The sequence below is a fragment of the Notothenia rossii genome (assembly GCF_949606895.1).
Source record: "Notothenia rossii genome assembly, chromosome: 4".
In the NCBI taxonomy this organism is placed as follows: Eukaryota; Metazoa; Chordata; class Actinopteri; order Perciformes; family Nototheniidae; genus Notothenia; species Notothenia rossii.
Genome location: NC_136902.1, coordinates 82,613,253 through 82,640,780, shown reverse-complemented (window position 1 = coordinate 82,640,780; position 27,528 = coordinate 82,613,253). Strand labels below are relative to the sequence as shown.

At 39.4% G+C, this 27,528-nt stretch overlaps 6 protein-coding genes across 9 annotated transcripts; 1 reads left to right on the top strand and 5 right to left on the bottom strand.

Moving 5' to 3' along the window:
* Window positions 1–1,233: 1,233 nt before the first annotated feature.
* cbln18 (cerebellin 18) lies at window positions 1,234–3,685 on the bottom strand (the record flags this gene model as incomplete). Its single annotated transcript, XM_079677954.1, has 6 exons — window positions 1,234–1,633; window positions 1,740–1,820; window positions 2,440–2,522; window positions 2,630–2,782; window positions 2,906–3,085; window positions 3,589–3,685. 6 exons carry the CDS (start codon window positions 3,683–3,685, stop codon window positions 1,484–1,486), a joined length of 744 nt encoding a protein of 247 aa, XP_079534080.1. The 3' UTR covers window positions 1,234–1,483.
* A 5,398-nt stretch (window positions 3,686–9,083) lies between these two features.
* On the bottom strand, window positions 9,084–10,343 carry LOC307037730 (uncharacterized protein). The gene is made up of 4 exons (XM_079678794.1): window positions 10,315–10,343; window positions 10,129–10,227; window positions 9,899–10,039; window positions 9,084–9,807 (listed from the first exon to the last, which is right to left on the bottom strand). The coding sequence occupies exons 1-4, from the start codon at window positions 10,319–10,321 to the stop codon at window positions 9,365–9,367; spliced, it is 690 nt and encodes a 229-aa protein (XP_079534920.1). The 5' UTR covers window positions 10,322–10,343; the 3' UTR covers window positions 9,084–9,364.
* A 1,329-nt stretch (window positions 10,344–11,672) lies between these two features.
* LOC307034664 (caprin-2-like) lies at window positions 11,673–13,285 on the bottom strand. The gene is made up of 3 exons (XM_079673498.1): window positions 13,187–13,285; window positions 12,915–13,055; window positions 11,673–12,400 (listed from the first exon to the last, which is right to left on the bottom strand). The coding sequence occupies exons 1-3, from the start codon at window positions 13,263–13,265 to the stop codon at window positions 11,964–11,966; spliced, it is 657 nt and encodes a 218-aa protein (XP_079529624.1). The 5' UTR covers window positions 13,266–13,285; the 3' UTR covers window positions 11,673–11,963.
* A 1,177-nt stretch (window positions 13,286–14,462) lies between these two features.
* LOC307037205 (uncharacterized protein) lies at window positions 14,463–15,866 on the bottom strand. Of its 3 annotated transcripts, none has more exons than XR_013807624.1 (4): window positions 15,607–15,866; window positions 15,420–15,512; window positions 15,207–15,331; window positions 14,463–15,005 (listed from the first exon to the last, which is right to left on the bottom strand). XR_013807624.1 is itself a non-coding variant. In XM_079677982.1 (4 exons), exons 1-4 carry the CDS (start codon window positions 15,611–15,613, stop codon window positions 14,815–14,817), a joined length of 321 nt encoding a protein of 106 aa, XP_079534108.1. In that variant the 5' UTR covers window positions 15,614–15,866; the 3' UTR covers window positions 14,463–14,814. The 3 variants fall into 3 exon arrangements, 1 of the variants encoding a protein (XP_079534108.1); XR_013807625.1 differs by having other exon boundaries at window positions 14,463–14,954; XM_079677982.1 differs by having other exon boundaries at window positions 14,463–14,954; window positions 15,207–15,287.
* A 726-nt stretch (window positions 15,867–16,592) lies between these two features.
* Window positions 16,593–23,194, bottom strand: ftr86 (finTRIM family, member 86). The gene is given in 12 exon segments (XM_079673867.1): window positions 16,593–17,939; window positions 19,008–19,210; window positions 19,314–19,379; window positions 19,480–19,521; window positions 19,637–19,725; window positions 19,770–19,827; window positions 20,251–20,343; window positions 20,424–20,586; window positions 20,726–20,827; window positions 20,830–20,964; window positions 21,090–21,185; window positions 22,146–23,194. Coding segments are annotated over 12 exon segments (1,893 nt in total). The 5' UTR covers window positions 22,656–23,194; the 3' UTR covers window positions 16,593–17,603.
* Window positions 23,195–23,740: 546 nt separating this feature from the next.
* nudt8 (nudix hydrolase 8) lies at window positions 23,741–27,473 on the top strand. Of its 2 annotated transcripts, none has more exons than XM_079674726.1 (5): window positions 23,741–23,898; window positions 24,643–25,545; window positions 25,627–25,759; window positions 26,436–26,513; window positions 26,987–27,473. In XM_079674726.1, the coding sequence occupies exons 2-5, from the start codon at window positions 24,644–24,646 to the stop codon at window positions 27,122–27,124; spliced, it is 1,251 nt and encodes a 416-aa protein (XP_079530852.1). In that variant the 5' UTR covers window positions 23,741–23,898; window position 24,643; the 3' UTR covers window positions 27,125–27,473. The 2 variants fall into 2 exon arrangements, with proteins under 2 accessions (XP_079530852.1, XP_079530851.1); XM_079674725.1 differs by having other exon boundaries at window positions 26,939–27,473.
* The last annotated feature ends 55 nt before the right edge of the window (window positions 27,474–27,528 follow it).

Sequence of the window (27,528 nt, the reverse complement as noted above, 5' to 3'; positions counted from 1 at the left end):
TTGTATTCTTCCTGGATTATGTTTTATACTAACATAATGAAATGTTCTTCCAGTCTGACAAAACATTTTAATACTTAAGTTAAATGTTCATCGACCGATTTCATTTGTTTTATTCCAAATTATTAAACCTCAAAGCTTATGTTTAGGCCTCCATAAAGCTTGGATGGGGAAAGATGTTGGTCATGAAAACAAGTCACAGTGTCTTAAAGTAACTTTTCTTAAGTGATATCAATACTGTACTTAAAAGTGTATAATACTTTAGGATATGAACAATGAATCCCTTTAAATTGTTATTTATTTTTTGTGTTTTTCCTGGTGAATGAAAGTGTTGTTCATAACCAAAACACCTTACAAAGCATTTAACAGTTTGACTGAGCAATGGTTTATTCGTGAGCATATATTTAAATAGTTAGGGAACAGTTATATTATTAATGTCAAAAGCATTTTTTTGCTGATCCAGTTAGTCAGACCATGATATGTGTTAGAGCTAACATTCATTTTATTGCCACTATAAATAGAAAGCAAAACTGAAATAGTTAATCATAATTGGGACGACCCCTCCTTTTACATGTTGGTGCTACGATAGTTGACTGTCAAAATATAAGGTTACAGTCAGCAGGTGGTTATCAGCATAAAGACTGGAACAATATAATAACACAATCCACCACCTAAGCTCAGGCTCACCTGGCCATAGCTATTAATTTACATAACGGACAGATATTTGAAGTATCAATCATCTTACTCTGAGCAAGAGAGCATGGACCCACAAGCCAGTGCTTCCTCACACCTCAGAAGATTCCTACGGAAATGACTGGCATGTCTAAACTCTCATAGTGTGTGTGCCTGTGTGTGTGCAGCATGTGTGAGAGCTACATCATGTGTTTATCCAACTGAAGGAATTTACTTGGTCTGGCATGTGGTTCCATTAAAGGCGTTTGTTTACAGTGTTTCGTGATATTGTCATGTAGGTCGAACGCTAGCAAAAGCGTTATGACTCTTTGTTATCATTCCCTAATTTTGTCAAAGTCTCTGACTGCTACCGATTTCCATTCATGGTCTCTCTCTCTCGATTAGTTCAATTCAATTCAAATAAGCTTAATTGGAATGGATGTTTAATTTGTTTTCAGTGAAACTTCATTATTCAGCCATATGTAATTCAACTTTTGCAATAATGTGACTTAAACTGATAAACCAAATAGATAGATCAATAAGAAATTTGAAAATAAAATAACATCACGCTTAAAATAAACTTTTATTATTTCCAAATCAAAACAAAGTCACACTTCCTCTGCACACAGACTGATATTGTAGTGTTGGTTATTGCCAGATATTCTCATATATATTTTTAAACGATTCAAACATTTCTCTTTTCATGCTATCATAAATCTTAAATGCCTAAATACAAATGCACACATCAAAGTGTGAACGTCTTTTCTTGTTCACCTCAAATGTTCTAATTTAAGGTCCAGGAGTCTGACATCATTTAATATTCATACATATCAATGTAAGGTTTGGTGTGGGGGTACAGCATGTAACCAGTAAAGATATTTTCTGCGAGGAATTTACAGAGCTTTCTCCCGGACATCAGCTCAATGTACACCTGATCGCCTCTCTTCAGCTCCAGCACCACGCTCTGAAAGTATACACAATACAAAGATTAACAAAGCCAGTGCAAAATCTTGATGTATTATTGTAATATTTGATCACCCGTTATTGCTTCTCTCTTTTTCACTTCTTACCTGGTTAGCATTGTCCTCAGAGTCTTGTCGATTGTTCTCCCACACGCCGACTATCCGTTCTCCATTCTTCATCAGTTGTACCTAAAGACACAACGAAACATTAAAGGTCCCCTATTATACAGTTTTTCATCAGTATATTATAGGTCCCAGATATATACAAAACATCTCTCTGAAGTGTTAGGCTCGAAATACCAAACAGATCATTGCAGCATTACCCATAATCCCCTCTGTTTCAGCCCTGTTTCAAAAGTGCTGAGTCTGTTACTTTAGATGAAAATAAGGAGCCCCTCCCCACGCCCCTCTGAGAGATATTTGGTTAAAAAGAACACAATGGTGCTCAAGGAGGAGATTCAGGTGATAAGGTGGGGGGGGGGGGGGGGTTACCTGGTTGCTGATTGGCTAATGGTTACACAAGCCACAAAATCGTTATGACATCATAAAGTGGCCAAAATCTGATCAGCTCATTTTCAGACAGGTTTTTATATAAATGGATCAGGACAAAAAGAGAGAGAATCTTTGTTCCTGAAACTTTCAGAATCTCTTTGCACAGAGGGGACATATGTTGGTGTATAAAAGACATGCAAAAGTGGATTTTGCATAATAGGTGACCTTTACAAATGACTTGCTGCTGCTTTTTGAGTAAATCAGCAGAAGTTGTTCAGAAATCCTGTATTTGTTAAATCGTTTGTGTTGGGCTTACTTGATAGTACAGACGCCCATTGTCTTGTGAGAAGACTGAGAAGGAGAAGACGTAAACACCAGCAGCAGGGGCCGTGAAGACACCTGGAGACGGAGGAAAAGAGTTGGTGTAACTGCAGTTATGAATGTATTACACACTTTCATTGAGAATGATATGAACGCCTTCATGTGTGTATGCATGTGATTCCTACCCAAGGCAGGGTTATATCCATTGTTATGGTTAAGAGTGACATGGTTGTATGGGATTGGCACGTCAGTATTGAAAGGACCAAAGCAGGCGTCACTAGATCCAGGAGCATTTGAAGAGGCAATATTTGAAGCTTTGAAAGCAACCCGGACGCCACCTGGGAGTAACAGAGAGAGATTTATTGTATTGAACAACAAAGTGTACACATAATATTTTTGAAGCATACTTTCTGCGGATATGTTGATCTAAATGTACCGTCCATCAGTGAATGTGTGTTCACCTGTGAGCTCTTTCACTCTGTATTTCAGTGCGCTGATATTGAACCACAAATGTTTAGTCCTCATGAAGCTGTCATCTTCTAGTTGAAATATGTCTTTGGTAGCACAGCAGCAGCCACGTTGGTGTTCAAAGGCACATTGGCAGTCCCATGTGTTACAGTCCAGAGGTGTGTCCGAGCTGACTGGAATAAGAAGGAGGAATGGTCAGGAAAAAAAAACTAAAACCAGAATAGTTTATGTGAGGGAGAAGTTCAAAATGGAGGGGTCAGTTTTAACCAGGAAGTTCTCTGTCGACTTTATCTGACTTAAACAGAAGACAAAACATGTTATGGTTGCAAAGCATTCAAAAAAGGTGAACAGCTGACATGATGATATATATCCATGACATCATTTAACTATGTGGATCAGTTTTAGATTATAAAATAACCCTTTAACCAAATGATTTAAAGGTCTCAATGGACTTAAGGTTTAAGAAAATGTATAAAAAAGAATAATTTGACAGCATGAAGATGTCAGGTATGATTTGCTGTCGATGGTCATTTGTTGTATTGACAGGGAAAATAAGACTTTCTTCTACACGCTCCTTTCCAGCATGGGCTCTATAAACTGCTCTAAGTGTACATGTTTTCTTAAATTGCTTACCAGGAGTGGAACAAAATAAACAATAAGATTATTAGCAGCTTACGTGCAGCCTCTTTCAGTGTTTCAGCTACGGTCAGAGCCTCTGCAGGACCACTGAGAAACAGCGGCCCCAACAGGAACAAAACTGGTAAAACAACCATCTGAAATAAAAAAAGAATTATTCAGTATTGGATAAGTCATGGATACATATTCACCCAGAGCAGACAGGCTTTAAAATCTAATATTTCTTTCAATTTCAACCAGTTCATCAAGCATTGTTTATATATTTTTTATTTTAATTATGACGTTCTATGTGAGGAAATAAAAGTAGCCCAATGCATAAATAAAAGCAGCCATTACTACCTAAAGACTAGCATGGTTTTTGATCTGTTTGACCTTCAAAACACCAAATGAATTCTTACTAAGTAACTAAAACAAATATATTCTGAACAAGCCAAATAGTTACGCCTTAAACTTTTAACCTAGACATTTGTGTACATTTGCTTTTCCCATTTTTTTTATTGTGATCAGAAATAGGCTTACACTATTATGTACAATAACAATTATGAATATTGATATAAAATGACCCAAAAGTGACTGGAAGTATAGCTTGAAATAGTAACCCCAGTGCTTAATATATGAATAGTGATTTGATGTATTTAAACTAACAATAACTGAGATGACATACAAACTCCATATGTGTTAATATACATCTCAAACCACATCCACCACCCTTCATCATACTTTTTTTTATTCAATTGTTGGCATAGTAATTGGTGGTTGACAGCCAGTTTGACAAATGTGTTTCTCTTTCAAACAATGCCTTTAGAAAGCCTTAAATACGTATAGAAATACAGTATAACACTTACTTTTTTTGTTCCTTCCTCTTCTTGGTGAAGTTCTTGTGAGTTTGTCAAACGGAGAGTTAGGGTTTAAAGCAGGGGATGGTTTTAGCTACTTATTGATGCACAGCAGGTGAACCTCCCCTTGAGGAGGTTAATTACGCCTCCTCACACACACACACACACACACACACACACACACACACACACACACACACACACACACACACACACACACACACACACACACACACACACACACACACACTCATCCACACGCAGGTTTCAAAGCCTGACACTAATACTTACACCAAGAGGACCCGGTAATATTGCTCAACAATAGTTTTTTTTTCACTGGGTAATCGAGAATTGATCCTGTTGCTCCCTTCGGCACACTGTGGTTGGACCATAATAGCCCTTATTAGGATATCAGTTTCAGATTACCAGCCTCTTAGAGGACAACAGTGTCTCAGAAAGGCTGATATATGGATAACATTGTCCCTGGGAAAATATAATGGCCTAAAAGCCAGAAAACAAAAGAATCTGAAACTGTATTATTATTTTATCGATAAAAGCCTAAATCGGAGAACAACGTGCAGCGTCACCTGGTTCTCACACCCAGATAACAGGAAGATAGTAGTGATACTTTGTGTTCCCATTATCACCTTTCCTTGGGTTATTGTTGGTAACCCAGATGTATTGATGATGTTTTTTTTGTGGTTTGAGATATGCGATATTATCCTGGCTAGATAAGACGTATTCTTTTGAATGAAATGATCTTGATCGAGGAGCAATATTTATATAATAATAAGACATAAAGCCATTTTATGAACAGCCAGGTGTTGCCATCTTTTACCTGGTCTTTGATGGATTCAAAGAATCTAAATACCTGAAAGAAATACAAGCTGCTTTTGGAAAAAGATGTTTACAAGTAAAGAAGCTGATTGTGTCATGACATAGGCATAATGGGGCTTTGGTTCTTCGACATTTTTATTTGTTCAGCTGACTTTTTTTAGCTGTTTGCAGCGTGCCTAAGTTGTGTAACCATATCAATCTCTCTTACATTCTTACACATACATTGATGGTGCTTATTAACAAAAGTGTACATCTTTGCCATGTCATGCAGTGGCTCAGTCAGTAGGGGCTTGGACTGTGAGCCGTAGGGTCGCCGGTTCAAGTCCCCGACCAGACCTAAATATGGAGTGTGGACTGCTACTTGGAGAGGTCCCAGTTCACCTCCTGGCCTGCCGTGGTGCCCTTGAGCAAGGCACCGGACATCCCACTTCCCCCCCCACTCCCATTGCTCCCCGAGCGCTGTACAATAGCTGCCCACTGCTCCTAGTACTAGACTCCTGGTACTAGGATGGGTTAAATGCAGAGAACACATTTCACTGTGTGTGCTGTGTGCTGTGCATGTGTGAGCATTAAAGAGGGTTTCATCCCTCCCATTCTATTCTATGTCATGGGGAACATGTTAACATGTGAGAAGCATGAAGTGAAATATGTGGCATTCATCTAATCTGTGTCAAAACAATTAAATTAAAAATATTTCAGTCACATGACATGATCTTGACCAGCAGATGGAGTTTGACAGTGTAATTGTTCAATTAGAAAAATCTGAGCAGGTTATTGACTTCTGAATTTGGCTGAAAGGTTTACGCATTTTTATTTGGAAACCTCAAAATATGGCGTCAATCCTAAATATGGCAAACAATTACATTATTTTTCTGTTGTTTAGAATTTGTCGAGGAATTACAGGAATATTGTCAAATGTATGATGAGTAATTTACAAAAAATATTTATTTTTTTGTATCACAAAACTGCTTGTGTTTGTATATGCATGCTTGTCTTTATATTTGTAGAGCTTGACATTCAGGAGTCTGTCACATTACTATACGCAGTTATTTATCAATACACTTTTTTCAAAGCCTTAGTTTGTCATTTTCAATATCGCTGTTGATCATCTTCTAGACCTATTAGATAACAGGGTGTTTCCGTGTTGACAGTAAACTTGTCTTAGCAACAGGAGCTGTATTGTTTGTGTTTGTCTGATCTCCACTGACCTGGTTCTTCAGATTGTTTTACCTTCTACAAGGAGGCCAAGGTGTATCATGTGTTCTCATGTCTGCTTTACACTTTCAAAACAGTCCTTTCGATGATTCATTTTGCATGTTATAAAAATGGGTCATTTTACGCCCTGACCTCAGAGCTTTGAATTACTTTATTATAGTGAACATAAAAGAGTTGATCATCTTTGTGAGATGGTTTGATAGCGACATGAAATTCAGCTTCATTTAATTTTCCTGGGGTTGGAGCTTTTCATAAAAGGAACATAACCTACAAAATGTCATTGCAAATGTCACTTTTTAAATGAACTTATTAACACACAATTTGTAAAAAAGTATAAACCAAACTGGGTTTGCACCTGAAGCTGACAATAGAAAAGATCATAAAGTAAGTGAGTACACTAAATAGGGGAAAACTGTCCTATATTTCATATCAGCTATGCATAAGGAAATAATCATTTATTGTGTTTGCCAAAAGGTTGTTTGCAGATAAAGTCATGTTATCCAACATAGTGTTCTTTTTGACCCTTTACTTCCTGAACAAATGATTGGAAAACTTCTAAATGTCTAGTAAAAGGAATTCAAGAACATTTATTTGGGATTTGATGGGCCATTGTTTTCTAAAACTGTCAACATCAATACCAAATTCAGAGCACAAATCGATTCCCCTATGTGTGATGTGAATTTTTAAGCTAATTATTCACTATATTCATTATATTATTTGAAATACACTTTTGTTTGCACTAGAATGCCACTATTGGGTTGTTGTTTTTGTTTGGGTCATTAAAGTTGCTATGATCAAAATTATTATATAAGCAATAGATTACATGCCTACTTTATGTAGGAGAGGAAGCTGGCAACCCATAAAGAAGTATCATCTGACTGCAGTTTCTCACAAACAGTATCTAACCCTTTTATCATCTTTTAGCTCAATGTTTTGGTTATTTTTTCTTCCAAGTTGATGTTTATTTCTGCAAAATGTTAGAGATGTTTTCCCCATGCTCAGCTCCTAACAGAACGTAGACACAGTTAGAAAAGAGCAAATATTGATGGCCGATTGCCTGAACAATAGTCAATGTTTATGTTGCTGCATTCCTCCTGATGCCAATTAAAACAATGCACCATGGGAACTCACTACTGTTTTTGTTTTCTTGTGTAACATATAATGACTAAAACTGCTATTTGCTGTTCAACTTGTGATGTGCAAAGAAAATGAATTAACATTGAACCTTAAATATGTGTTTATCAGACGGCCAGACACACACCTCCAAATGCAAGCTAATTTAGCTGGATAATGAATGTGTGTGTGTGTAAGATTAGAATTATGAAAAATAAATTAAAAATTAAAGAAACCAAAATATTTAGTAGAAATTCAGATCAGATTTGATTAATCTCCTTCTGCAGCCACAAAAGGCTACATACAAGTTTTTTCCACGTGTAATACCTTTTCAATAATCAACCCTGTTGCTGAATTCTTCAACATAAACACAGCAGCATCCCCAAAATATATGAAACTCATTTTGTTGTTTTAAAAAGATCTTATGTCTGTGCTGTACCTCAGTTCTGTGTGTTGTGCTGTTTTCAGCTGCTGTCGAGAGCAGGGGTGTCTAAACTACGGCCTGGGGGCCATTTTGAATCGGCCCTCACTCAGCAAATTAAAAAGTATAATGACTTATATTGTACTTCTTAAATATGTATGTTCAAATACATTACACAGTATTCATGTGTGAACAGCCCCAATTTTATAATAAATGCAGTCAATTATTAAAGTTGAAAACAAGAAAAAAAGTCCAATAACAAATGTACATAACAACCTTGAAATATACCCTTCCTATTTCCTCTCATTATAAGCAATCTGAAGCTTCTGTTTTAAGGAATGAGCTGCCAACAGAATATATGAAACCCTCTCGAGAGCTGTTAGCTGTTTTTTTCTTAAGGCATTTTCAAGTATCAAGAATAATTTACCTATATTGAATTGACTTTTCCAACTTTTAACTTAACTTATGAGACAAAATACCACTAGTGAGTGGCCAAGCCCTTCGTATATATACTTCTGTATGTGGCCCTCGGTGAAAAAGGTTTGGACACCCCTGCTCTAGAGAATTGATGAGTTGGACAACCTTATAGGTGACGTGGTTGCCCAATCACAATAGACCCACACATCATACTCATCAGATGACACAACATGTGTTTTTTTCCAAAACAGCATCATTACAATATAATGCCAAAGCATCTGTTATGATTACGTGACTTTAGGATACCATTTGTTAAAGCTTTAATACCAGAATGTAAATCACAGTCGCTGGTGTTTTTGAATGTAGTGAACATGTGGCATACATTTGTATTACTACTTATTACAAATTACTGCTAAATGTTAAATTACATATCTAGATGTGCTGTATGTGTCCTTTTGTGATCTACACTTTATAAAGTATTCTATTTCACCTGGGTGGTTATAATGATTTTCAAATGAATACCCCCTCGGCTCATTATGAATAATGTATGTGTTAGTTACAATTTAAATGTTATATACAAAATAGGTCAGTTCCATACACAATGGTAAATGTGAATTAAGAAAAGCAAAGTAAGGGCAATTTTTTGTACAATTGTGTCAACATTCACAGTTTGAATAAAATCCACCACACGCCATCTTCTTTGATTATTTGATTTATTTTCTTGTCATTTTACAGGTAGGCTACGTGACTGTTAAGTTGATTTCTCCAAATCGTATCAAGATTGAATTACAGCAAGCAAAAGGTAAGCAGTTGCAGAATGAAGACACTCACATTACAATGGTCGAAATCCGATGTGACGGATATAAAAATGTCCTCAACAGATTGACATGAGGGCTGCAAGGCACCACACAAACATACTTCTTCTAGCAGACGTTAACCTTGTCAGTAGGGCAAGAGTTGGTAAGTAAGTATGTGCACTAGACCAGTGGTTCAGTAGGATAAAGCAGGAAAACGCTGAAAGTGTTATAGTGGTTACCGTCGTCGCAGAGGAAACATCCTCTGGGCAGTTTGACAGCCACCTCGTCCCCAGCATTCAGTTGACGGGCCACAACTATACTGGCACTGTCCTCTTGGTCTCTTGTATTTTTATCTTTGGATCCTGCAACTACCTGGTTGTTAACCTGCAGACTGGCACAGGCGGCCAAGGCGTTGCTAGGAGCCCCGGCGTCACTGTAGACGGTGACGGCCAGACTGTAGACACCAGAGCGAGGAACAGTGAAGATACCGGTCTCCGTACTGTAGCCATCACCCAGATTGATGAACACGTGTTTGTAAGGGATGATTTTGTCGAATGGGAACTTGCCAAAACACATAAAGCGATCGGTATCTAACAGAGCAACAGAGACGGCAACGCGGCCGGCTGGAAATGCAAAGGAGAATTGAAAGTTAGAAAAAGTAAATCATTGAGTTTTCTGTATCATGAAGAAAAGTTGTAAGTGTGTGTGACCCACCTTCAATACTGTTGAGACTTTTCACTGTTTGTACGTATTCCTGCTCCAACTCACTCAGCTTTTCATCAAAGTGCATCTTCAGCCTGTTCACCTCTTTCAGCATCACACAGCAGTTGCACGATCCTTTGTCGATGGAACACACTGAAGACAAACACACAACAATACACTTGCAGATAAACATACTGTATGCAGACACCTGATTATGCACCCACAGTTCCAAGCACCATTACCTTCGTTTGGGTTCACAGGCCCTGCTGTTGAATTTGAGCTGTCCCAGTGAAAGGAAGGAACAGCAAGGGATGCTTGAAGCAGACACAGCAGTAAGATAGCTGGAGGGAAAAAGCATATGCATGTAGTAATAAACCCAGACGTTCTTTAGGTTATATGAACCTTAACTTCCTCTAAACATGTCTTACCTCTCATGTTGACAGCTTTAGAAGGATGGAAGATGTGATAGACTGATCAGTAGAGGAGGTATCATGGATATATATTTTTTATCAGAGCCCCTCCCTGGTTGTAAGTTTCATTCCTCCTCTTCTGTCAGCGCTCCTCCTTTTTATGCTTGTGTTTTTTTAATCGTCTGCCCTATTTCTCTTTATTTGTTCAATCGTCACCATTATCATTTTCTCAATCAACACCCTGCAGGGTTGTGTGTGGATGGTCACCTCTTTGACATTGCTGCATACTATTTAACTTTATTTTTTTTAATGCACACACAGCCTTTAGCTCTGACTTGTACACACACACACACACACACACACACACACACACACACACACACACACACACACACGCACGCACGCACGCACACACACACACACACACACACACACACACACACACACACACACACACACACCTTGACTCAAACTTAAGCCCCTTTTCCAAGCCCAAAGGAACCTTCTTAGGACATTCTGCCACTAACACCATCACCTTATTTTAATGTATCATTTTACTAATAAAACTGTATTAGGTTATTAGTACTATTTAAACTTAATATTATTGCTGATATGATATTGTTGACATAATGCATTTCAACGTTTCAGATTGTTCAGTGTACGAATTGTATGTTGTATTGTTTATGGTGAGTGTTTTTTATGTTTGCCAGTGCCAAAGATATATGTACATTTAATGGACCGCAAAGATATTCTGAATCTGCATCTAGATATATTACTCTGTTAACCAAGATGATTTGTTGAACAAGAAGAAGAATGGCTTTTTTAAGTATTGTGTGCACTGTTCTGCGCATGATGATTATTTTTGGGCACGAGATCATGTTGATGTTTGATATAATGAAAACAGCATTTTCAGTATGACTGTGAAAAATAAACATTTATAGATGTGTTTCTGATTTCCTCCTGACGTTGGCTTTTTCACTGGATTTATTGCAGATATGGTGTTTGTCGAGAATAATGCACATAATATGAGACCTTAGAAAAAGTATTAACATATTTGATTACATTTGGACTATAGTCTTCAAATAGAGATTTTAAAAATATGTATTGTACTGTAGTCATACTTGTATTGAGTTTCGGTGAGTAAGGGTAAATACAATTGTTTCTTAAGGGCTTCAAACAAATGTTTCAAAATGTATTTGAGAAACATCTTAATCCTAAAAGCAAACTATGTGTTATAGTTCTAATGAACAAAGTCAAATAAATTATTTAACCATCATTGTTTACAACAACAACATGCAGACATCAATTTTGAATCTTTATTTATCGATAACATATTTAGTGGTGTTTGAAACAAAGTGACTCACAATGCCAACATGTCTGTTCAAAAGTCTGGTTTATTTCAGTGGTAAGTTTCAGGTACAACATTTTTTGAATTCACATTTCTATCACATTTCACTTAAAATCATCTCAGTAGCTTTAAAGATCATCAACGAAAGAAAAAGAAAAGTTGAATAAAAACTTGGCTTCCCTCAAAGTGAAATTGTGAAAGCATCGGCAGGATTGGTGATAGTAAAAATATCAGAAAATTGATTAGAGCCTTCAAGTCGGGCATTTATCTAACAGACTCAAAAACAGTTAAAGTAAGTGCCTTAAACGTTAGAATTAGCCTATAAGTCGGTGGTATGCAGCAGGAAGCCAGTGAAAGTGTTAAAGTGGCTTAGGTTATCACAGATGACACATCCTGCAGGCAGGAGGACCCCCACCTGGTCCCCAGCCTTCAGTCCCACAGCCACCACCACCGTGGAACTGTCTTCAGGGTCATTGCCTTTATGTTCGGGTAAAACAGCCACCGCATTGCCGTTGACCATCAGGTTAGCACAGGCGGCAAAGGGGTTAATAGGAGAATCAATGTCGCTGTAGATGGTGACGGCGAGGCTGTAGGCACCAGAGCGAGGAGCGGTGAAGATACTGGTGTCCGTACTGTAGCTATCATCCAGATTGATGAAGACGTGTTTGAAAGGGATGAGTTTGTCGTCAGGGAAGGGGCCAAAGCAGTCCATTCTAGCGTTGCTGTTGAGAGCGACAGAGAAGGCACTGCGGCTCTCTGAAAAAGCAGAGAAGAATAGAAAATCAGGTTGGAAGAATAAGGTGAAGGAGTTTTATTCTTCAATGCAACATTGACTCATTAACCAAGTTGATAAGTAACATTAAAACAATTCTGTTTTGTATTTTACACTTTCCACAATGTTATGTTCAATAAGCAAATGAGGCATTTAACTATTTGAAAATGTGTTAAATTGATTTCCCGAACAGAAATCTTAACATTGGATATGGCTAGATTCAAAATTCAGGGTCAAATGTTTTTAAATAAGCAACTTTGAATATCTGTTTGTATCACTCCATAAATAACAAAAAACGGTCCACAACCAGAAAACATATGGGACGTGTATTTTATATATAAATCTGGCATGAATTAATGAACAAACCTTAAATACCTTCAGAATAAAAATGGAAGGTTTTGGTGTAACCAGTGCATAAAAAAACTTGTGTGTCTTTGATTTAAGATATTTTGATAACGTTATGAACTGACTCCTGGTTTGTTTGCGGGATCTGCTCACCTCTGAAATTGTTGAGGGCCATCTTTGATTCCGTCAGGACGTGGTGCATTCCTTCATAGCTGAAGTTAAAGTACTGTTCCATCCTGTTCAATTGCTTCTGCATCACACAGCAGCCACACGATTGCTGATCCAAATAACACGCTGTGCATGCATACATTCACAAACAAAAAAGCACACACATTAAGACAAAAGGTTGCTGGTGCAAGTATGTGCAGATACATTGACTATGTATTGACGGACAAAATAAATACATTTTCCTAAAACTCTCTTACGATTGGATGCTGTGTCAGAAGAAGTAGAGGAAGGATCCACCCAGCCATATCTGTCCATACCAAAAGCTGCATGCAGCATACAAAGCAAAACAATAGCTGGGGGGGAAAGCAAAGGCACACAAATAAAACGCAGAAAATGGTTTGCATTATAGTTTCTCGGAAAAATGACCTTACTCTGGACTGCTGTTTCCGTGCCTTTAAGCTTTTAAAAAGAGACCATTCCCTCCTACATTACATTGTACATGTGTCCCCAGAATTGTGTTTCTTCTTCGTTGTTAAATACCACATTGAAAAGCCATCTTCATTTAGGATATTTCTAACCTGCTCTTCTTCCATTATGTCTGACCTTTCAGTTGAAAAGTCATTCTGGATTCCATATTGTCTGTGAAGCTAGAAACCCTTACCATCCTAAATATTATGCCACTGTAGTTTAAACTTGTATTACGTCTCACCTCTCATGTTGATGCTGGTGAAGGATGATGGCTTCAGATGGATTGAAAGTGCGTAGACTGATCCTGAGACAAAAGACTTGGATATTTATATTTTTCTGAGAGTCCCGCCCTTGTTACCTCTCGTTGTTATTCTTCCTCTTTTGGCATTGCTTGTCCTTGTTTTTATTGTTGCCCTATTTGCCTTTATGACTTTCATGACTAAAGCTGTATTTATTCATCGCTAGGGGCTCTCATTTTGTAGAAATCACACACAACCAGACACACACCCCAAAGGGCTTTGTTGGTAAGGCCAACCAGGTATAATGTATCGCCTGAGAGGAGGTAGTGTGTCCGTTACAAAGGAAGTGACGAACAAGAGAAAAGCCATTTAAAGTCTTGCAGTAAACACAGGAGCCACCGGCTTAAAATACTATTCAGCTTGGAGGCCATTTAGGGTTGTAGTGATGTTCATTTAGTAGCCAGGTTTTGATAAGGAAAAATAATGTGTTGGGGGAAAAAGCTGATATCTTCCCACCATGAGTCCAACAATGTCATGAGTTCAATGCTACATCAATGGAGTATTCTTTCGACTTTCAAGTGTCCCATTGTGGTGATTAAAACAAAATACCACAGCTACAGTTTTGTTGAGAATCCTGGTTTATTTTGTCCACATAAAAAAAAAAAAGAAATCATACATTTCCGTCACATAAAATCAGTAAATGACACAGTTTAATTCACAAGAACCAAGTTACTCAGACTGTATGGCATTAGTTAGTTGTTATGGGGAATAGGTTAAAAGATATACAACATTTTGAACTGTTATTTCTAAATAACAGTTCAGGCTTCAGAAATGTGGATTTAAATAATTGCATCTGTCAAAAGATAATATAGGGTCTAAAGGTTTTTGAAGTAAAGATGAGGACGTTGTGTTGAGATGGATTAAAGATAGCAATAGAGACGATATATTCAAGACTAAAAAGCACACTTCTCACCACAGAAAGATTTCGATGTATCAGACTCAAACCTCATCAGGAGGTCAAGAGTTGGTACAAATCCAAGGGCAGCTACATTTCCCTAACTTAATCAGTAGCATACAGCAAGAAACCAGTGAATAGTGGCTGTTGTCATCGCAGAGGAAACATCCAATGGGCAGGTTGACAGCCACCTCGTCCCCAGCATTCAGGTGGAGGGCCACAACTATGGTGGCGCCGTCCTCTTGGTCTTGCATATTTCTGTCTTTGGATCCTGCCACCACCAGGCCGTTAACCTGCAGACTGGCGCAGGCGGCCAACGTGTTGCCAGGAGCCCCGGCGTCACTGTAGATGGTGAGGGACAGGCTGTAGACACCAGAGCGAGGAACAGTAAAGATACCAGTGTCTGTACTGTAGCTATCACCCAGATTGATGGATACGTGTTTGTAAGGGATGAGTTTGTCGTCAGGGAAGGGGCCAGAGCAGTTGAAGTTGTTTTCATTGATTAGAGACACAGAGAAGGCAGAGGGGGGAGAGAAAAACATGAGGTTATACTGGGGAAAGCCACTGATGTATTACCTTCACTCTCCTCTTGAGTATCTCATACACTTGGCTCACCTCTGATATTGTTGAGAATGTTCTTTGTTTTTGTCAGTTCCTGCTCCAGCTCAGTCACATCTTCATCCTTTGTATCTGCTGCTGCATCAGACAGCAACCACACGACCCCTGGTCAGTAAGGCATGCTGAACACACAGAAGTTCAGTAGGTTGAAGATGAAAGGGTCTGCCGACTCAATAACTATTTCCCATGACTTATTATAATTTCACTCACCATTTTCCGTTTTGGAATCAACCACCTGTCCCCTCCAGGCATACATATTGGCCCGAATTAAGGCATCTTCCAATAGACATAGCAAAACAGCAGCTGGGAGAAGAGCAACAGTTATCAACCAATAACCCAGAAAGATATCATTGAAAGTAAAACATTTTACAACTTTTCTATTTATATCTAGTCTCACCTCGCATGGTGATGCTGGCAGTTGACGAAGGCTTCAAGAGGACTGTGATTGACTCATGCAGGGTCTCTCTTATACAGTATATGTATGTTTCCCATCAATTCTCTTCTATAGCTCCTCCAAGTTTCCCCTATACCATTATGTTTTGCCTTATGCCTGCATATGTATACACCTGTATACCTTAACGTTATGTTTGCGTGGGGGCAGCACAGACCCACACAAACACACACACAGACACCGTCCTGGTTTTTGTGTTGTTGATGTAGGTCCGGTATTATCTGTCCTCGGAGGCTAGCTGTCTATGTTGTTCAGCATTCCCATCAACACGCAAATATGTATGCATGGATTTCCTCTCTTTCCAATTATATATTGTGCATTAAAATGAAGTGACCTGAAGTGTCTGAATGTAACTAAGTACATTTAATCATGTACTGTACTTAAGTACTAATGTCAGCTACTTTTAATTTGACTCAAATCTGTTCTGTCACTTACTTTCTACTTCTCATTTCTACTTCCCTACATTTGTCTTACAGATCTAATTACTTCTTACTTTTTCCAGAAGCCATGTCCTCACTCATTATTACTTTCTCTAATTTGTCCTACTTTTCCAATCAGGGCAAGACACAACAAGCTGTGGCCACACGTGTAACACGAGAGCTTTATTGTCTTCCTGTGAATAGTGTTGAATTTCCTGACTAGCACAAAACCAGGCTATGCTTGTGAGTGTTAGGTCAAGAGAAGAAGACACACACAAAAGTGGCCTCCCTCAGAGCAACAAGTGAGGGGGGTGATTATTTGAGTCAAAATGTATATTTGATTGAATGTAGGATGATTACTTTAGTCGTTGTTATAGCTTTCACTTATTTTCTTGTGGTTTTTGTTCTTTCTCTTTGTACATTTAATCAGTGCAAACTATTGTTGCATTTGCATATGCTCTGTGAGACTGACCGTTGAGCGGCCCGACCAAGCAAGGAGGCAGAGGCAGAACGTCCAAAAATATAACCCGACGTGGGCATTTATTAAAATAATGTGCACAAAGTTCACAGCCTCAATCCTGCTGTTCTCCGTGAACACATCCTGCAGCCACAAAGATCTCACACACACTACCACTCTACACAGACAGGGAAAACAGAGCCTAAATACCCACACCCCAATCAGCACAACAAGAAACAGCACTTAAATACACAGACTAACAAGACACAGGTGAGGGGGAGCAATTACACAGGTGAGGGGGAGCAATTAGACATAGGTGAGGGGGAGCAATTAGACACAGGTGAGGGGGAGCAATTAGACACAGGTGAGGGGGGAGGAGACAACACAGGGCACCAGGTGAACACAATTGAGTAATCAGTAGGAGGGAACACAGAGACGACCGGAAGCAACAGACAAGATGGGGGTGAACACTTATACCATTAAATAAATACTACATCAATAAATTATATAAACATGTTCACGAGAGCTCTAGTAACGGCGTCTCGTCGTGCTCATACTTTGCTTTTCATTGCTAAATTATAGCATATTGTCATTGTGTGTCCACTTCTTTAAGTTGTAGCGTAAAACCTTGGTTATAATAATAATAATAAATTACATTTGTATAGCGCTTTTCCTGGTGCACTATGGAAAACTTATGAAAAATATTTTTGATCATAAATTGTATCTTTGAGAGCAAATTATGACAGCAAATATAAACCTTTACTGTGTTACTTACTAGTATGCTTAAACAATCTGTATTAGCCTACTCAAACCAATACTGAGGGCTACTCAAACTTCGTAAGTTAACCTAAGTAACATGTTTTAATAAGGACGTATCGATGAAATGCGTGTTTTCTCTTTTATTCACTTACAAATCAATCTCATCAATTAAGCTTTTGTGTAAAAAGAATATGAAAACCAGACATTTCTGAATTTGTTTTGTTTCTATATGACATAACCTTATTACAATTTGCCAACCAGACAAGCTGGTTATATCAAAAGCCGACAGAACATTTTTCATATACAACTCAATCCAATTGGCAAACAGTCACTGTAGCTCCCACTCCGGTCCAGAACCTGAACCCTGGGTGCAGCGGACCTGTGAACTGGCCCTGGTGTTGGTGGATGATCTCAGCCTGGTTGTGGGAGATGCGGTAGAAGGCCAGAACCCCTGCATGCTGGTCCAGATAGACGCCAACCCGCCGGGACTTAGGAGAGCCCAGCAGTTTTTCCTGACCATTGTGCCAGAAAGAGAAACCAGTCCTGGACCAGTACAAGCTCCAAGACAGAGCGTTGTGGCCCAAACGGCTGCTGTCATCAGAAGACCTACGATCCATCTCCTTGTATGCCACGCCCATAGTCATCTTTATGGTGGGACAGAAAAAAAACTAGATAAGAAAATGAAGCTCCCTTGCAGTAGTTCATAAATTGCGCTATTTGTATTCTACAATTTCCCTGAGCTGGTTTTCAAATGAGAGCTTAGATTTATTTTCTGTCTTAACTTTTGTGATTTTGAGTTTTCGGAACGTGGTAGATTTTGTGAAAATTAAAGGTGACCTATCATGCAAAATGCACTTTTGTACGTCTGTTATACATGAATATGTGTCCCCGGTGTTCCAGGGAACTCACCAAGTGTCAGAAAACACAACCCTCTCTATTTTCCTCCATACCCAAATCTCTTAAAAAGGGGCTGCAACGGATCTGATACAGACTAATCCAGATTTGAACACTTCTATGACGTCACAGAAGTGGCGCTACGGCTATTGGGCCAACTCCACCAATCAGGAGGAGACAGCCACGGACATTATCGTTGGAAAGCGCTGGAGACGCTGTAGTACATATGACAGGCCTGTAGATGGTGCTGTTCTCACAGAATCAGCCCATGCAAAGACAGTGTTAAATTGAGCGAAATGAGGAATGGCTAAAATGCATGATCTGTTTGGTATTTTGAAAAATAAAAAGTATAAATATGCCTTATATAGGTATGGTCCTACACTATATTATTCAAATATAGCATGATAGGTCCACTTTAAGGAAAAGCTTCCCATTGATCACCAGCATCAGGGCATATAGTATTATTTGTACACAATTCCCTATTGGAAAGATAAATGTTTATTATTGAAAAATATATCTTTTAAAACTATTATTAAGAAAATACTTTTTTTTAGTGGACCATCACAACACAGTTGCAGCTATCAAGTAGTTTATCTAGCAATGGAAAACATTTTAAAATTATGAAAAGTTAAGGGATCTCTAAATATGTCTCAATTCATCCTAAGGGGAAAACTATTTTGCGTTTTGAATGAAAATTAATCACATGGTTGTTTACGCTGATTATCCATGTATGCAATGTCTATGATATGAAGTCAACCAAGATTATTTTAACTTATTTATTGACCTCAGATTTAAAGTTGTAATGTCTAAGGATTCACCTTCTTGCCAGTCCACTCCACCTCCCAGTAGAAAGGGCTCCCTGCCAGAGCCTCTCTGCAGAGAACCTGCCTCCAGAAGAGGAAGCGCTCAGGATGCTCCGGTAGGTTCAGGTTCTCAGCACGCATCGTGGCCTTACGACCTCCATCGGACAGCTGCACGTGGCGATAAACGGTGTTGGCGTCCATGGTGGGCTCGAAGCGAACTGAAGGGAGAGGACGCATTTTAGTGAAGACTCTGGATCTCCCCAAAGACTATTAGACTGTGTTGTTTATTTAGCTTTATATTAAAGAGTATGATGGACTCACATTTCAGTAATTCTTCTCTTGTCTTTGGTTCTGGGTTAACAAGTCCAACGGTTGTTACAAGAGGTGCTACAAGGCAACACATATTTATATTAAAATCAGTGAAATTATATACACGTTTTACTTCTACAAAAAGAAGTAGTTGATGGGTAAATAATTTTGTATTTACCCTGAGGTTGGGGAGCAGGGAAGGGGGAAGGTGGGGCTGAAGCTTCATGGAGGAAAGGAAACACAGGAACCGGTAAACTGAATGAAATCTCAATTCCATGATATAACACTTCTGAAACCTTTTCATGTAATCTAGCCCCAGTATTACTTATTCTTACCTTCAGCACATGCAGGACGTTTTAATGAATCCTCACGCCGGCCTAGGGAAACAGAAAGTAGAGATAAAGCATTATAACTTGGGTCATTTCTAACAGACATATTTAAACACCACAGACATATAGTATAAAATGCTTCTGCAGTAACTTACACCGAGGTCGTGGAGGTGGCAAAGGAGTCATCATCTCATACACTACAGGAAAAAGGAGATGAGTTGGAAAACACATATCTAAAAGGTTTCCTTATTTCAGTTTATGAATAAATAAGAAATAAAGGGAAACCTTGGGATGATACTTTTAACTTTTTAACATTCACTTTAATTCTTGGGCTTAGGAGAAGGTAAAGTATTTCCATGTCATAAGTCGAAGTGAAGGTCATTTTGTCCAAAGCCTTTTGCTCAATAAACTCTGTAGAATGTCCAGCAAATCAATTATTTTTCAGAATTCAGCAAATCATGTCTTAAGTGATAACAACTGTGACTAGAGTCCAACTCTGGTTCAAGTCATGTGCATCAAGTCCACACCTATAGTTTCTGAGTATAACAGTCAAAACAAACTTTTGTTTATCATGATTGTGTTCTGCTTTTATCACACTGCTTGATTTTAAGTTACTGTACCTGTAGTTTGTGTGGTTGCCTGGCCACTGCTAGCTGCTGCTGCTGCTGCTGCTGAGGCATCATTGGATGTTGAAGCCACTGCATCAGGATTCACTACAAAAAAAAAGGAAGGTTTTGAATGTCTGAAATTGAGAAAAATGGCAAGAAAGAGAGAAGGGAAATAAAATACTGACCTAATGTGATGACCTTGGCCAGACTGGCTTTGCAGAGTTCATGTATTGACTCCTGTAGTTCTTTCATGGTAGAGCGAACAGAGGCTATCACCGCTTCCTCCTGATTCAGTATCGACTCTCCTATTGCACCTGTCTGACCCAGCGGCTCCATGATGAAGAAATTCTTTAGAAAGAAACAACAAAATGTATAACAATAAGAAATAGGATTTTAAATGTCATTACTGGTGAACCTTATTCTCTGTGCATCATGATAAAATCAAGTGGTTTCGATTATTTCTAGTTCACACCCAACCACTAATTACCTTCAAGAACCAGATGTCGTCCTGCATGTCCTTCAGCCTGCTCAGCTCATCATTCTTCCAGCGCAACGATGCCACCTCCTGCTCCAGTCTGTGGATCCGATCCGTCCTTCGACCCGGCTACCTAAGGAGGTCTCATGGGTGCTGAGGACCTCACCGACCTGGATGCCTGTTTGATTCACAGTCTTGACAAGCTCCGCGAATAAATCTGTGCTCTCTTGATTTAGAGCCTGCACCAAGGCCTACGAAATTCCCAAAGAGGAGGAGAAGAGGGTACAAGGATTGTAAATGTGTTTGTTGTAACAATCAAAACATCAACAAATGAATGGGTTCAAAGGTTTCTCCTCAAAACTACATAACTTCTTACTTTGTGTTGGCGGGCAGCATGTGGGAGCTCTATAAGCCTCTTTTCCGTCTCCTGGATTCTCTTCTGTATTTCTACTTGCATCTGATTAAGCTCTTTCTGAACACACACACACACACACACACACACACACACACACACACACACACACACACACACACACACACACACACACACACACACACACACACACACACACACACACACACACACACACACACACACACACACACACACACACACACACACACACACACACACACACACACACACACACACACACACACACACACACACACACACACACACACACACACACACACACACACACACACACACACACACACACACACACACACACACACACACACACACGGCATTTCAGTTTAAATAATTTTTTTAGCCTGGAGAATTGCGACTTTAATGCCATTTCTGAGGACAGATGTTGATTGTTTGGTGGTCTTGGTCAAATTGAGAAATAAGTCCCCTTTGGGTGACTACGAGGACATACAGGATGTACTTTATAGTAAAATAGTGAGTTGTAATTGAGGAAGGGATCCTTTTCTGTCAAGATTACATTTGCCAAGCTTGAAATAAAAAAGGCAGAATATTTTATTAAGGAGCGAGTGTTTAAATAACTTGTAATTGTGAGTTTGTAATGAAAGGAAATGTCCGACTACTGTAACTATATAGGTTTTGTGTATTGTAAACCTATGAGTATGTGCCGTATGTGCACAACAACAAAACAAGGACATTAATATAGAAATATAAACTTTTGCATGCAGGGCAGTGAGCTAGATTGAACTTTGAGGTGGGTCATTTGCAAAGCTGCAGTTTATCCTCAAGGAAGTGTAAGAACACATCCACACAGGAATGCACAATAAAAACAACTCACAAGTAGGCCTACTTCAGGTTCATCTACATTTTGGAAATGCTACACTCATGACAACAGTTATTATTTTACCTGCACTTTCTCTGACCAACATGAGATAAAACATAGAAAGGACAAAAGAGTATTGATAATATTCCCGTTTGATATTTGCCCTGTCCATTACATACCTGTCTCTCCTTCCTCTCTGCCTGTGGTTTGATCACACGATGTCCCTCATGTCCATGCTGGCAACAAACTTCACACACACACTCCTTGTCCTCGAGGCAAAACAGGTCATGGGGTCGTTTATGTTGAGGGCAGGGCCTGGGATCCACTGTTGGAAGTTGAGGGTACATGCTGCCCGGACGCGGCTCTATTCCTGGTAGGACCTCCAGGTAGATAGGCATTGATGGCGGGGCAGAGGAGACGGCTTTGCAGGAGCTTTGTCTGAGGCTGTTTGTTCTCAGTTTCTCCATAGCCTCCACTAGCACAGTGCTCTTAGCCAGCGAGGGTCGCGGGTTAAACACCTGCCTACACTGGGGGCAGCTGTACTCACCTTTGCGGTTTCCCTTGTCCCAGTGGCTCTGGATACATGCCAAGCAGTATGAATGTCCACAGGGTAGAGTGGCTGGGTCCTTCAGGGTGTCCAGGCATACTGAGCAGACAAAGGTCTCCTCTACAGACCAGGCTGAGGCCATGGTGCCCGGGTGGAATGTAGAATAATTACCTGTATTTCTTGGAGATCAACCTGGACGTTAGACAACCACAAGTTCCCCTGTTTAAATAGGTTAATGAACTAGAAAAATAGTCAACAGAACTAGAAATAATGCAAGTGCTTTAAGTTAAAGCAAAAACTCGCAGAGGGCAAAGCTGAAATGCCAGTTCACATGAAACTCTGCTGCTTAAGAGCAGAGGCAGCCTGGACTCAAGGTGGAGCTGGTAAAACAGGTCTGGTAAGGTGTTTATAATGTTTATGTCATGGGGCCCATGGCTTCCTATAGTTTGTCAAATGATAAATGGTATCATATGGGCAAAATACTGTTAAAAATCTTGCATATAGGCCTAACGTTGCGAAATTAAGCCAGATAGTGATGTTAGGGCTTGTTAAATATTTTTGAACATGTGTGTTAGTCCAGGCCTCGTTATTGTGGAGTTCAATTTAGACAGCTGTTTCACCTGAAGCCTGAGTAGTAGTGACGTACGTTTGCAGACAATGGGAAGTTCCCCCAGTGATTTCATCAGTAAATAATGTCAGTATTATAACTTATTCTTCTTCTCTCGGTTTTTGGCGGATTGCAAATAACTTTAAAGGTGCATACCACCACCTACTGTACATGAGTGGGAATCATCATATCATTCTATCTCTTAACTCATGAACTATGTCTATGATCTAATAAAAAAAAAAAAATAAACATAAAATAAATAAAACAAAATAAAAATCTATAATCTTTCCTGACCTAATGTTAAATTATTTGTCCTACCAAAGTTTCACTCAGAAGGGTAAACAGTGCCTTTCTGGTAGCTCTTACTCCCTCTCCTTTTGTTCCCAAAATACCAAACACACTCCATTCCCTCTCTGCCTCTATAACGTTAGCCTTTAGTTGTTCTCTTTCAGCTTTATAGATGTCACAATGTAACAAGATAGTTCTACATTTTCTTTTACTTCCACAGTTCCAACACTTGTCACTGTCACTTTCCCCCATGATATACAGTGAGTGTATCATTCAATACTGTGTGATTTATTCTGAGTCTAGCTATCATGATTTCCTCCCATCTGTTTCTTTAGTGAGTTGTTTGAATAATTGTGAAAGGAAGTCCTGCGGGTCACCACAGCGCAGTGAGGGCAACTCTGACGCTCATGAAGCTACTCTGCGCCATTTTGACTACTGGCAGCTGAGCCGGCTAGCTGGGCAAGAGGCCAACTGCTGTTCAACTTTCAAGGTGAGTGTTTTCTTTTAACTTACATTTTAATATCGCAAATTGCACTTCCCTTTCTGTTCGACTTGTCGGATCCGTCCCATTGACCACATATAAGGTTTAGCTTTTGGGTTCATTTGTATTTTGCTAACAGGCTAGTTAACGTTAGCCTGTTCATGTTATATGTTAACACCTGATTTCAGAGCCAGTAGAACAACAAGTAGATAATGTCGAATACTAAAACCAGCTTGTATTAGTTATAGTTGGGAAGCTAACAAGCCTAGCACTTCAACGTAATATGACATCTCGTTGTAAATATTGTTAACGTAGCTAACCAAAGTAAGCTAAGCTAGTTGTAACCAGCAGATGTAACTCGTAATCCAAAATTTGACAGCAGCTGATCTGATTAACTTCAGCACATTTAGGTTTTACCAGCTGTACTCTTTGGGTTTGGAGAAATCACGTTAAGATGAAATAAGTGTTTGTGTCCTTAACAGCTCTGATCTGATTCTGAGATGGCATACACAGTGCTGTAAAGTACATTTACTGTGCTGTACTTAAGTACACGTTTGAGTGACTTGAGCTTTACCTGAGTATTTCAAGTATTTACAAGTGCATTCATACATTACAATAGTGCTCGTTAAATTTGGATAAACTTGTGCCCTCAGATCAGTCGTTTGACCTCACATTTTTAACCTCACCTCACTCCCCTTGGTTTGTGAATTTGGCAAATGATGTTGCTTTTTTGTGTTTTTTAATTTTTTATAGGATGTTTAGGGCCCGCTGGGTTCTGACTTGGTCTTGTCCCATAAGGCCATTGCTGCTATTACGAGAATCTCCCTTCTCTGCTTTGTCTAAACACACTGCTTCTGGATGGCAGGGTGCAAGAGATGTAAAGAAAAGGAGATATGAAGCGACCCGAGGAAGAAAGGAGGGGTCATCACTAAACACAGAGACTGTATCCTGTTTAACACAGCTGCCTTTATGTAACGTGGACTGTAAAAATCAGAATCCGAAAGATGCTTCATTTCAAAACCTCCTATCCAAAGCCAGCTTGTCCAGCAATCATCACCTCCCTCAGGTTTCTGGCTCTGCGAAAGCCAAACAAGCATATCCCTCTTTGAAATCTACTGTAGTGAAAGCTACAGTTGAAAACCTCAAGACTGTGAGCACTTACCAGAACTGTGTTATCAACAAAACGTTTCTTCAACCCTGGAGAAGGGCTTGGGATGTGAGCCAACCTTCACTCAGTTTCACCTATAAGACTCAGTGTAACCCTCTTCAAAGCCATTTATATAGCAGACAGCACTTTGTTAGATCGTTCAGCTCGTCGACACGTAAGCCATGGATTTTTAACCAATTAAAGAGCAGACAACAACCTTCTAGCCTCTCTTCCCACAAAACCAGAGGCGTCCATCAGGCTGCCCCTGAGGTGGCCGACACCTGGAGAGATTGTCTGTCGGATGAGAATGAAAACAGGTGTCGACAGAGACTGGGGCCCAATGTGAAGCTGTACGAAGTGGATAAGGGGAAACAGCGGGCAAGCCAGGGAAAGAACCAGGGGAGATGGGCCTCAGTCCTAGTTTCTCTGTGCTCTGATCATGGGGAGCCTGCATTTCTCTTTACTCTGCGCTCCAGCACACTGAAGGGCAGGCACAAGGGAGATGTCAGGTAAGTGGGAGGATAGAAGTTGCATTTGAACTCCTGTAGAAGGCTGCATCCGTTCTTATTTCCATTTTTTTTTCTTTCTAGTTTTGCAGGAGGAAAGAGTGATCCATCAGATGTGGATGTGGTGGACACAGCGTTGAGGGAAGCCAGGGAGGAGCTTGGTGTTTCCGTGGCAACAGAGAAGGTCTGGGGCATCCTGAAGCCTCTCAGGGACATGGTGGGTGTCAGTGCAGTGTTATGACTACATCAAATAATACATTTAAAATGTGATGATATCATTATTACTGTTTATGAATGTATGGCAGTCACTAAAACAATTGTGGTAGGGTGCCACTGATGGCTCTACAGTGGAGAAACTTCACTTTGAAATATTCTTTTAAATCAATTTGCTTCTCTTAAAAGTTTCTTTTTTATGAGGTTTGTAAAAGGATTTAAAAAAGTATTTAAAAGGACTTCATCCAATAAGCGATAACAATGCCATCAGTCTGTTGATGGTAGTGAAACTATTAAATTATCTCGATTACAAAAGCACATGCTAAGACTTCTTATTTAGGGCTATCGGTCACAACCCAGGAATATTCTATTTACGATGCTATAAAACAGTTGGATCGTTTTTTTAACACTCACTTGAATATGTCAATTGTTTGTTATTAATTATCTGCAAATTGAATACTCACCTAACGCTAGAGTTATCCCTGCACTAGCCTTACATTCAGCCTGTTTAGGCCTAAGGCACTTCTCGTTATGTTCACTATTAGACACACTGTGCTTTGTCATAGGCCACAGATAAACATATCCTAACAATAAAGAAGGAAAAACGTTTTTTTGTGTCACCCACACACTGAATACTGAGACTTGCTCTGATCGTAAAGGTAGTTTGTCTCTCTCACCAGTCAGGCATGATGATAGCCCCTGTGCTTGTTAACCTCGGGCCCCTGGAGGAGATGTCCTTCAAACCGAACCCTGGAGAGGTACAGTCATCCTATTGTTTTGCAATTTATAAATGTTATATCTGCCTCTGAGGGACAGGTTTCCATATTACTGTTTAGTTTTTTCCAACATGAATGGCATGTTATGTCAGTAATGTCTTCTATAACAGACACTAGTAAAGAGCTGATATATCTTTGTAGGTGTATGATGTCACACCACTATCATAGCCAGCTCTAAATACGTTTATAGGTATTACGTATATTCTTTTTTTTGCTGTTTTGTATCAAATTATCTCCAGGTCTGACTTGGTTATCATCTACCTTAATACTCAGTTAATCAGTTTAAGCTAGCTGGCATTATCTCTCATTTTCTTTCCTCGATGCATTTCAAAGCACATGTTTTCTGCTTGTTTTTCATTTCGATCCAAAGTTGTAAACTGTGCCTTCTTTGCCTGTTTCTGTCCCAGGTGGAGGAGATTTTCACCCTGTCCTTGTCCCACTTGTGTAACCCTCAGAACCGTGGCTACACACACTTCCGCACCGGCAACAAGTACGGATACACCGTCCCAGTGTTTCGTAACGGGAAGCATCGAGTGTGGGGTCTGACAGCCATCGCCCTAGACCACACCCTCAAACTTATCATCCCTTCTTAGCAGCAACTTCTTTACACTTGACAGTACACCCCTAATGTGACTTAAAGATTTCATAATAATGTGCAATCCAGCGCTGGAATCGGTTAATGATTTCATTTATGAAGGTGAGGTCCTCTCCAGTAAGGAGAAGGATTTTTCCATTTGTGCACTTTCTTTCTCATTGATAAAGAGCTGGCGTTGGAAATCTTTCAATAATTTGAAGACATATGAAGTAACAACATTGAAAAGCTATCCTTATACTTTATTATACCTCATTGTTGGACTGCTTTGATTTTCAATTCCGTACACATCCTTTTTAATTCAGCTTGAAATCTTTTGTTACCAAATAAAAGTATTTAAACAAGTTAAATCACTGAGTCCGAGATAACGTTTTCCTTATGCATTTCAAATGAAGCTACTTGGTG

Bases quoted from the DNA above. Each gene is read 5' to 3' on its own strand.
- LOC307037730 (XM_079678794.1), bottom strand. The intron at 10,040-10,128 runs GTAATGGTGCTT...GTTTGTCTTCAG, and splicing joins GCCTGTGAACCCAAACGAAG to TGTGTTCCATCGACAAAGGA. The intron at 9,808-9,898 runs GTGGGTCACACA...TTGCATTTCCAG, and splicing joins AAGTCTCAACAGTATTGAAG to CCGGCCGCGTTGCCGTCTCT.
- LOC307034664 (XM_079673498.1), bottom strand. From the start codon at position 13,265: ATGCTGCATGCAGCTTTTGGTATGGACAGATATGGCTGGGTGGATCCT. The intron at 13,056-13,186 runs GTAAGAGAGTTT...ATGCATGCACAG, and splicing joins TTCTGACACAGCATCCAATC to CGTGTTATTTGGATCAGCAA. The intron at 12,401-12,914 runs GTGAGCAGATCC...CTGCTTTTTCAG, and splicing joins GGCCCTCAACAATTTCAGAG to AGAGCCGCAGTGCCTTCTCT.
- LOC307037205 (XM_079677982.1), bottom strand. The intron at 15,288-15,419 runs GTGAGTGAAATT...TGTCTGATGCAG, and splicing joins TGATTCCAAAACGGAAAATG to CAGCAGATACAAAGGATGAA. The intron at 14,955-15,206 runs GTGAGCCAAGTG...TGGTGTCTACAG, and splicing joins CATTCTCAACAATATCAGAG to CCTGTCCCTCACCATCTACA.
- nudt8 (XM_079674725.1), top strand. From the start codon at position 24,644: ATGTTTAGGGCCCGCTGGGTTCTGACTTGGTCTTGTCCCATAAGGCCA. The intron at 25,760-26,435 runs GTGGGTGTCAGT...CTCTCTCACCAG, and splicing joins TGAAGCCTCTCAGGGACATG to TCAGGCATGATGATAGCCCC. The intron at 26,514-26,938 runs GTACAGTCATCC...TTTCTGTCCCAG, and splicing joins TCAAACCGAACCCTGGAGAG to GTGGAGGAGATTTTCACCCT.